The 11,246-nt window shown below is 40.4% G+C and overlaps 1 protein-coding gene across 1 annotated transcript in view; it reads left to right on the plus strand.

The window, feature by feature from the left end:
- The first annotated feature begins 906 nt into the window (after positions 1-906).
- ABHD10 (abhydrolase domain containing 10) overlaps positions 907-11,246 on the plus strand; it is a 33,902-nt gene continuing 23,562 nt past the window's right edge. Inside the window, exons 1-2 of the mRNA XM_006895356.1 lie at positions 907-1,048; positions 6,460-6,643. Of these exons, the coding sequence (XP_006895418.1) occupies positions 907-1,048; positions 6,460-6,643 (326 nt within the window). The remainder of the gene's footprint in view (positions 1,049-6,459; positions 6,644-11,246) is intronic.

Here is an 11,246-nt window from a genome sequence, read left to right on the forward strand (position 1 = left end):
GCTCCTCTCTTTGAAAAAGTAAAAGAAAAATTCTCTTGTATACAATCCCCCCCCCGCACCCCTCCCACCGCCCCAGCTACACTCCACTGAGCACCCTTAATTCTGGACTCTTGTGATAACTGTTATACCCTATCATATCTCTCTTTTAAATTATTCTCTACTTTTATTCTTTGAGATATTTCATGCTTCTGGAATTATTTTTGTTACACAGCATGTTGCAGGAGTCAGACTAACTCAGAAATGTGGCTTCTAAGGGGAAAACACTTGAAAAGCATAGTAGAAGGGATGAGTGTCAGATTCCTGTAGGATTCAGGGTGGCTTTGGGGTGCATTAGGAAGCTCTGGTAAGTCCAAAGGAAGTTAAGATAACGCAAAGGTCTAGTGTCTCTGGCAGTTGGAATCCACTAGCGGTTCCGAGGGAGAATGACTGCAAACCTCCTCCTGTGGGATTCACAGTCTCTGAAAGTCAAGGAGAGTAGCTGTGAGTCAGAACCCGGCCAGATGGCAAGGCGCGTTTGGACACACTTCCGGTGCAGGTTGAACTGACACGGGGTTACCGAGCCCTGGGACACCTCGTACACTTCCGCTCCCTAGTGTCTGCCAAGATGCTTTGCTATTCAGGCTGGAAGACTGGATACCATAACGGATTGTCTCCTTAGCTGAGAAGACAGTTACCCGGGATCATACAGATTATCCCAAGCCGTCAAGAGGACAAACTTTGTAAAGCAAAAGCGAAAAGAAACGAAGAGCAATAATCACATGTCACCCGTGCGCACCCTCCCGGTGGGGAGTCGCCCTCGGCGCTTTCCACCAAGTCCCGCCTTCTCGCCGGCTGCGCATGCGCAGCTCTGCTCTCCGGCCCTTACTACCCCGCTGTCCCTGGTGGGGCTCGGACACCGCTGGGAAGATGGCGGGTCTGCGGGCTGCTGCGCCGGCCGCTTGGGCACCTTGTCGTAGCTGGTGCTCGGCGGCCGCTTCTTTCGGTTTGCACCGCGGCCTCCGCGCCTTACTTGCACAGAGCCCCGAGCGGGTGCCACGGTGGCTTCCAGGTCAGTGTCCGAAAGTGGGAGTAGGGTGCGTTCTTTCGGACATCCCAGGTTCCGTGGTCCCGTCCAGTGCGCTTTGGCGCCTCATTTAAAAATGCCTTTCTCTCACTTAGCACCCCTTATGCTAAGGTGCTTCAGACAGCAGGTTTGGGAATTCCTCCTAGACTGCCTGACACTTGCTGTTAGGAGCCCAGCAGATTTAAAGAGCTCATGCTCTCTGTTTGCCTCCTTGGTTTTAAACGCCGTTTAGAAAAAAACTAACTTGTACATTCAGTCTATTTATTTGGTAAGTATTAAGATGTTTCGTTGTCGTAGAAATTTCGACTCCTTATCACGCTTATTTTCTAAGGTTTTTTTCTATGCTTCCAATTAGAATCATAGCTTTACTTCTAAAAAAACCTAGAACCTGAACCCCCAGTCCCAAGAACCTGAGTTTATCTTGTGTTTGGCCTCTATACCACATCATTTATCTATAGTCTGTGTTCCCGAATTATGTCTTTTTCCCTTTTTGGCTTTGTATTTGACCAAAAAGAAAAGAGACGATAAAAAAGATAAAAGACGATTTGGCAGATTGCGCTGTGCTTGGAAAGTGAGTTGTGGTCATTTCGGATACACTTAATTTTAAGGTGGTGGTGGTTTTATGCCACTGATATGTGTCATTGAGTCGCCTCTTGAGTACAATAGCTCCGAACTCTTCCCTATCTTAAGCCAGTCTAACTGGCTCGGACATACCTACCCGCACTACTCAATTACTCTTTAAACTCATAGAGAACAATATTTAAACTTAAGACAAGAGCCATTGAGTTGGAACAACTCGACTGACTCTCCAGTAGATTTTCATAGTCTGTAAATCAAAGGAGAGGAAATTTCCAGCAACACAACTCCTTAGAACTAGGCCATCAAAGTCATGTGCCATCATGTAGATTCAAACGTAGGGCAAAAGACCATTCAGGATAGAGTAGACCTGCCCCATAGGGTTTCTTAGGCTGTATGTAGTCTTTCTGGGGCCAGATTTCCATGTCTTTTTCCTCCTCTGGAGCTCCTGCTGGATTCCAGCTACCAAACTTGCAGTTAACAGACAAGCACTAGATCATTACATTACTATAGCTGCTTATAATTAACATATATTTGTGCACTGGATTAGCTCAACTCCTTACCACCAGGCCATGTGAGTTCCTTAACCAGAATATAAAACTCCCGTCTGTTTTGCAAACATTCATTGAGCACTTGGGCATTGGATTTTGAGTTTATTATTTTGGTACAACCAGGATTAAATAAATTGTAACTGTGTTGGGAGTTCCTTTACTGGGAGATAATAGCTGGAAAAAGAGATTTTTTTAGCTACTGTTGAGTAAACTGACTCTTATACAGCAGAATGAAACCATGCCCAATCCTGTGCCATTCTCACATCTGTTGTGCCCTTTGTTGCAGTAACTATGTCAGTCTGTTGCACTGAAGAACTTCCTCTTTCAATGACCTGCCATTTTGACTTACTATATTCTATTTACTAATGGGTGTTTACAGATGTTTCTCCTTACTGTAAGCCATGCTACATAGGCAAATGAAGGCCTTTGATTACTGAAAGCTTGACTCTATACATCAAAAAGGTAGACTTGACTTTAACTCCATTTTTTAATGCCTTCTAATTGAGGCCCTCCTCTTCAGGCTCTATCAGATAATGTGCCCCTGCTAATCACAGAACTTTGTTGTTGTTATGTGCCATTATATTCTTTGCAACTCATAGCAATATGAGTACAATAGCCCTGAAAACTGCTCTATCCTGTGCCAACTTTACTGACTCTGATGCATCCATCTTCATTACCCCAGTCACTGAATCAATCCATCTCATCAATGGTCTTCCTCTCTTTCTCTGTCCCTCCACCCTTCCCAGAGTGATGTCCCACTCCAAGGACTGGTCCTTCCTTGCAGCATGCCCAGAGTATGTCAGACAAAGCCTCAAAATCCTTGCCTTCAAGGAGCAGCCTGGTCTCACCCTCTCCAGGATGAACCTGTTTGTTCTCCTGGCCATTATGATATATTCAACATTCTTCTCTGACACCACAGCTCAAAGGCATCAATTCTCCTTCCATTGTCCCTAGTCATTGCCCAGCTCTCTGACTCATAGTAAGCAATTGTGAAGACTGTGGCCTGTGTCAGGAATACCTTAGTCTACAGACTGACATTGTTGCTTTTCAGTACTCTGAAGAGGTCCCTAACAGCCGACTTTTCTAATGCAATTCATTTGATTGGCTTCTGGTACCAAGAGTGTTGATTGTGGAGCCAAGCAAGTTAAAGCTGTTAACAATCTCAGTCTCTTCACCATCTTATCATAATGCTGCCAATCACCCCTGTGGTGAGAATCATTTTTTTTTCTGTTGAGCTTCAATCCATATTGAAGGCTGCAGTCCTTGACCTTGTGCAGCAAGCACTTCGGGTCCTCCTCAGTTCCAGCAAGCAGAGTGTGTCATCACAGAACTTTAGAGCACCCATTATTCCGAAAGTCAGTGACTAATGTTGCTCTGTATTCTGTTATAGTCAAGAAGTCCTCCTGAAACCTGCTCACCATGAGTGACCCTGCTTTTGTTTGATATATCACTGGCTTAACTTCCAGCATCACAGCAATACTCAAGCCACTGTAGCACAACATGCTGACAGATGGATATTAATAAAAAAGAATAGGAATGATTTTTTTAAAAGTGTGAGTTGAAGGAATGGGAAATGCTTTTGTAGATATATATATAACAAACAGCCCTATTTTTCATGAAAAGTTTTTAATTTCTCATATTTCTCTGTACTTTCGAACAACCTTTTATGTAAGAGAGATCATTTCAGAGTCTACAAATAAGTCTGTAGTGTGATTTTTCTTTTTGTTTTTTAATCCTCAACTTCAGAATGGGTGATGCTTGAGCAGTTCCACAGAAAGGAGCTGAGCTCTATTTAAACTATAAGAAATAGAGGAAGACCCATTTAATGTGAAAAAAAGATTTGTTGAGCCAGTGGGAAAAAACCCTCATATTCAACGCTGACTCTCCAGCAGGTTTTTGGGAAGCAATAAATCACATAACAGATTGACTATAGTACTCCCATTATGCCACTGGTAGATTCTGATCACCACAGAGGTGTGGCGTTAGGTTAGCAATGTAGCTCTCTACAGACTTTGCCATCAGAGCTCCCTATCCAGTAAAAAGACTAATTTACTGTTGTTGTTACTGTTGTTGTGCACTGTTGAGTTGTTTGCAACACCTACTGACCCTCTGTAATGTACAGTAGCTCTCAACCCTGCCTTGTCCTAAGCTAGTCTGACACCTAACCCCACTGCCCCAGTCACTGTATCAGTCTATCTCATTTGGGATCTACCTCTACTGTGCTGACCCTCCACACATCCAAGCATGATGTCCTTTTCCAAGGACTGGGTCCTCCTGGCCACATGCCTGAAGTGTGCGACAGAACTTCAAAATCTGAGCCTCCAAGGAGAAACTTGGTTTTACCATCTCCAAGACAGATCTGTTTGTTCTCCTGGCAGTCTGTGATATGTTCAAGACTCCTCTCCAATGCCAGAACCAAAAGGCATCAATTCTTAAGAAAATGTATAAACCTGTTGACACAAGGTCAGATGGTGTTTTATTCTGTTTAACTTAAGGATCACTATGATTTGAAGCCAGCATGAGGGCACCTAACAACATTTGGGAAAGTGAAGAAAGGTTATAAAAATTTCAAACAATTTTTTTGAGGGTGACCAAACCTGTTTCTGTTCCCTTTCCCAAAAGTGGGAGGTTGTTGTATACTGTCAAGTGGTGACTGAGTAATAGCTGATCCTCCAAAAGGTTTCCAGAGCCAGTAAATTTCGCAGGAGTTGATCTTTCTTCCCCAGAGCCACGGGTAGTTTGGAACTGTGTGTCGTTGTATTGACAGCACAGTTCCTTACCTCTAGATCTCCCTATGCAGACATCGTTGTTGTTGTGTACCCTAGAGTTGGAACCAACCCGTTGCTGACTCTCCAGCAGGTTTTTAGAGACAGTTAACTACACGGGAGGAGAGGAGAGGAGATGGTCCATCCTTTTTCCACAGGGTAGCTGCTGGCTTTGAACCATGTGCCTTTAAGATTGCAGGGCAGCTTCTTGCCACCAGGATGAAAATCCCGCCCTGGAGCACTGAAACTAGTGTAGGTCAGTCTGAATGTTAATGATAGTATTGAAGATAGCAATTCCAACACTATGAAAATATTTTGATGAGTCATTTTTGTTGCTTTTTTTCCATTTCATTGTTTATTTTAGAAGAATCAATATTGACTTTTGCTCAAAGAAGGTATTGATTTTGGCACAGTTTCAAAACTAAAATCTCATGCAGAGACTTGTAGCTTTAATACTTTTAATTATTAAAATCAGGAAGAGTGTACACGAGAGCTGTGTCCTGTCTCCCTACATTTTCAATCTGTATGTGGAACAGATAATCTGGGAGGCTAGGCTCTATAAGGAGGAATGTGGATTGGAGACAGCCTCAACAACAACCTGTGTTACACAGATAACACAAACCTGCTTGCTGAAACTGAGGAGGACCTGAAGCACTTATTATATAAGGTCAACGACTACAGCCTTTAATATGGATTGAAGCTCAACATCAAGAAAATAAAAGGTTTTCACCACTGGGCCAATTGGCAGCGCCACGATAGATGGTGAAGAGATTGAGATTGTTAACAGCTTTACTATGATTGGCTCCACAGTCAACACTCTTGATACCGGCAGCCAGGAAATCAAGAAATGAATTGCATTAGAAAAGTCAGCTGTAAGGGACCTCTCCAGAGTACTGAAGAGCAACAGTGTCAGTTTGTAGATTAAGGTGTGCCTGATCCAAGCCATAGTCTTTGCAGTTACATGCTATGCATCAGAAAGCTAGACAGTGAGTAGGGATGATATAATGACTTTAAGCTATAGTGCTGGAGAAGAGTGTTGAATATACCATAAACTGCTAAGAGAACAAACAGAGGTTCTGGAGAGGGTGAAACTAGGCTCCTCCCTGGAGGCAAGGATTCTGAAGCTCCATCTGACATACTTGGGACATGTTGCAAGGAGGAACCAGTCCTTGGAGAAGGACATTATGCTTGGGAGGGTGGAAGGACAGCGCAGGAGGGAAAGACACTCAATGAGACAGATTGACTCAGTGTAATGATAATGGGGTAGGTGTGTCAAAGACAATAAAGTTGGCTCATACAAGAACAGGGTTCAGAGCTGTTTTACATAGGGTCGATATGAGTTGCAGGCTACTCGATGACATGTAACAACATTTTAATTTTTCTTACTAAGTGAAATAATATTTAACATGAATTCAAGGAATTAAGAAAGTTAAGATTCAGAATGTCTATAGTTTCCCATACTCTGTTTGCAAACTGGAGTTTATATTTTGTGTGCTTTGTTTAGGTTGCAGACAAAAGGCTTCTCTCTCTATCCTTAAACGGCCAGACCTTCCAAACCTGGCTTACAAGAAGCTAAAAGGCAGAAGCCCAGGAGTTATCTTCATCCCTGGCTATTATTCTAATATGAATGGTACAAAAGCACTGGCAATTGAAGAGTTTTGCAAATCTCTAGGTCAAGCCTATATAAGGTAGGAACTACACAATTTAGAGGAAACATTGCTACCATTCAGTACTGCAGTAGAGAAGTATTAATGTTTAAACAAATTGAAATATATTATGCCAACATTTTTGTAGATTATTGTAATGGTCTGCAAATTCATCTGAATTTAAGTTGCTATTATGTTAATTATTGTTCTAATTTAGGACCAGCTAAGTATAATTTTTTATTTTATTAGTTTATTTATGAAATTAAAATATAATGTTTTTCAGATCAGATTCTTCCAATCAAATTCTTCCAGTTTACCTCACACACACCCCCCCCCACTCATCAAATTGTACAACCCCACGATTAATCCCTCACCACCCTGCACATCTTTCCCACTTGGATTTTCATACTCATTCTGCAGTAATGGTTTTATGCAATATTTGTCCTTGGGGGACTGAGTTAGTTCAGCATAATGCTCTCCTGTCCCTCCCAAGCTAGATAATAATTTACAAAATCATTGCTCCTGAGTGCTGCATAGTATTCCATTATATGAATGTACCATAATTTCTCAGTCCATTCGATTGTGGTTGGAAATCAAGGTGGTTTCCATGTTCTTGTGATGGTGAATAACACTGCTATGAACATTGGTGTACAAATCTCAGTTTGTGCCTCAGTTCTCATTTTCTCTGGATCTATTCCAAGCAGTGGAATAGCTGAGTCATACGACATTTCTTTGTTTAGCTTTTTGAGGAAGTGCCAAACTGCCTTCCAGAGTGGTTGCACCACTTGGTCTTATTTTTCACTGACCCTTTTCTTTTTCCAAGGATTGACATCTTCTATATGAGACCAAGTTTATCTTCTTTATTCATTATCCAACTTTCACATGTAGATGAGGCAATTGAAAAAAACCTAATTTAAGTCAGAGACACCTTGTTCTTTAAAGTGACAGTCTTGCTTTTTCAGATTTTAAAGAGATGTACCAGTTGCTCCATAGGAGCAAGATGTACCATCTCCTATAAAGATACACAGCCTTGAAAATGTGATGGAGGGTCTCTGTGCATCTGGTACATCTTTTTAAAAGAACTAGTAGAAACTACTCTTTCGATGCATCTACATGACAACAAATGATTGTAATAGTTGACTTTCTTGTATTCTCTTGAAATTATATATTGTGGGGCTTTTTCTGAGGACTTAGGCCTTTTGTCTGACCACTACTTATTACCTTAGTTTTAAAATACATGTTTAAAAATAAAAGATGTATTTTAGAGTATTGTAAAATTAATACAGCACTGTATAATTCATGTTTACATTGAATTTTCTCTTTCTCCTCCTGAATCTGGATATATCTTAGCCTGTATTTTGTTTAAAATTCGATTTCACAGTGCATACATTTTCATTCTGGAAATTGTTTCAGTTAAATAATTTTGTTTTTTCTGTTATTTGTTTATTTAACCAATTAATGAATATTTATTTTTTCAGAAGTAATGTTTGGTAGAAGGAACGCTGATCTGGAATTCAAGAAACATGCATACTACAAATAATACTGGAAATAAATGTGATAAGACATGTCAGTTAATTAATACTGGACCTAACTTATTTACCCTTGTAAAGAGGAGACTTGCTTGTAAAAAGGGAAATAATCTGAACAAAACATTTCAAAAAAATTGATTTAAAAAAGATGGAGTTTTCCCTTTTTGTCCCCAAAAGAATTTTAAACAATAATAAAATCATTTTCATTATAATATTAACTCTTCAACTTTTATCTGTTCAATATATCAAGTATTTCAGTTACATGGATTTTTTGGCTCTTGTTAGGTGATGCTGAGTTGGGGTCATAGCAATTCTGTATGCAAGAAAATGAAAAGCTACCAAATGCTGTGTTATCCTCACAATCTGTGCTGTGCTTAAGCCCATTGTTACAGCCACTGTGACAGTCAATATTGCTTAGGGTCTTATTTTTCACTGACCCTTTTCCAAAGATTGACCTCTTTATATGAGACCCAGTTTATCTTTTTTATTCATTATCCTACTTTCACATGAAGATGAGGCAAATGAAAAAAACCCTAATCTGAGTCAGAGATACTTTGTTCTTTAAAGTGACAGTCTTGCTTTTTCAAACTTTAAAGAGATGTACCAGTTCCTCCAGAGGAGCAAGATAAAGGTACACAGTCTTGAAAATGTGATGGAGGGTTTCTGTGCGTCAGAATTGACTTGATGGAAGTGAGTTTGGGTTTCAGAATTTTAAAAATGTGACTAGTATAACAAGAACAGAAAAAACTAAAAGCATAAAGTAAGAGAAAGAAAACTGAAGATTGAATTGGGTAGAAAACATTTTATTAAAAAATATTGAAGAATGATAGGATGTGGGTAAGAGGGAAGAGCTTGTTACTGGTTTTGTTGCCTACTGTCAAGTTGGAACCAAACTACAGATTGAATTGGATAGAACACATTTTACAAAGAAATACTGAAGAATGAGTAGGATGTGAATAAGAGGGGAGAGATACGTAGGAAGGGAAATAGACTGAGAAAAAGATAAAAATCTCCAATATTCTACATTTTTGCCTCCAGAAGCATGTGAATTAAGACATAGCCATTTGCAAAGAAGAGAAAATGCGTAAAGCTCAAGACTTGGGAACCAACTCATAACTGACCTTTTGTGTGTGTCTGAGACTGTAAATTAGACAGAAGACAGCCCATTTTCAAAGAACAGTGACAGATACCAAAGATAAAAGTAAACAGTCTGGAGGAGTAATGGATTACATGAACTGCAGCCTCCACTTCTCTGAGATCAGAAGGAACTAGATGATGCCCAGTTACCCACTTCACTTATTGGGGTCACACTAGAAGGCCCTGGAGCAAGGATGAGGAAGAGAATTAAAAATCATAAAAAGACTGGTCTGATAAAGACTGGCAAATCCTCTGAGACTATGGCCCTTAAATAGGGCCAAGCCTGAATATAAACTCACTCTTGTGGATCAACCTTCACCTACCCAGCAGGCCATTAACGTGAACTATAACACCAAGAAGGAATGTACATCTTATTATAGTGAACTGTCTGAGACCAAAGGGACAATATTTGGTTTCAGGGGAAGATAATGAGAGAACAACCAGATGACATAATCTTACTTGCCAAAATTGAGGAGGACCTGAGACATTTGGTGCATAAAGTCAAGGATTATAGTCTTCAATGGGGATTGACCTGCAACATCAAGAAAACAAAGATTCTCACTGCTGCACCAGTTGACAGCACCATGATACATGGAAAAAAGATTGAGGTTGTTAACAATTCCAGCTTGCTTGGCTGAACAATCAACAAAGATGAATTGCATTAGGGAAATCTGCTGTCAGGTACCTCTTCAAGATGCTAAAGAGCAGTGTCGGTCTTGACACTAAGATGTGGCTGATTCAGGCTGTGGTCTTCACAGTAACTTTTTGTGCATCTGAGAGCTGGACAGTGACTAAGGATGACAGAAGAAGAATTGATGCCTTTGAGTTGTGGTGCTCGAGAAAAGTCTTGAATATACCATGGATTGCCAAGAGAACAAGGAGATCTGGCCTGGAGACGGTGAGACCAAGCTGCCCCAAAGAATCAAGGTTTTTGAAGCTCATGAGCACATGGCCAGAAGAGGCCATTACTTAGAGAAGAACATCATGCTTGGTGCAGCACAAAAAAAAAAGAGGAAGATTCTCAACCAGGTGGATTGACACAGTGACTACAGAAATGGGTTCGAGTGTGTCAGAGATTGTGAAGTTGGCACAGGATAAAACAGGGTTCAGATAATCTTAATTATAGGATCTCTAAGTTGTGTTTGACTCAACAGAACCTAGCAATAATGAGATATAGCAAGATTCTAGCTTTTCACAAAACATGAGAATTTTCTGCATTTAAGTGATCATGAAAAGATGTGATTTGTCATTTAATGGTACTGTGTTAACATAAAGCTTAAGTATGACTTTAACAGCATTTATAAGAGTGTCTTTATCATACAGAGCCTTTATTATTTTTTTGTGTATGTGAAGCTGAAGAAGAATGATTAGTTTTGTACAATCAGTGACTTATTCATTGCAAATACGATTTATAAGAAACATAAACGCAGGTTATACACATGGATTTCACCTGATGGTATGCATAGAAATCAGATCGATTATATCTGTGGAAAAAAACGCTGGAGAAGCTCAATATCAGCTGTGAAAACTAGGCCGGGGGCTGATTGTGGAACAGACCACCAATTACTCATATGCAAATTCAAGCTGAAGCTGAAGAAACTTAAACCAAATCCACAGGAGCCAAAATATGACTTTGATTTCATCCCACCTGAATTTCAGAATCATCTCAGCAACAGGTTTGAGGCCTTGTACACTAATGAGCGAAGACCAGATGAGTTGTGGGAGGATGTCAAAGATATCATTCAGGAAGAGTGTAAACGGTCATTACAAAGACAGAAGAGGAAGAAAAGACCAAAATGGATGTCAGAAGAAACTCTGAAGATTGCACTGGAGCTCAGAGAAGTCAAAGCACAAGGAAGAATTTAAGATATTCAAGAGCTGAACCGAAGATTCCAAAAGGCAGCTCAGAATGACAAAGCAAAATATTACAATGCAATGTGCAAGGAGCTAGAGTCGGAGAATCAAAAGGGCCGAACTCG

This window comes from Elephantulus edwardii, unplaced genomic scaffold (genome assembly GCF_000299155.1).
Source record: "Elephantulus edwardii isolate Elephantulus edwardi_28Jun2011 unplaced genomic scaffold, EleEdw1.0 scaffold00165, whole genome shotgun sequence".
Lineage (NCBI taxonomy): Eukaryota > Metazoa > Chordata > Mammalia > Macroscelidea > Macroscelididae > Elephantulus > Elephantulus edwardii.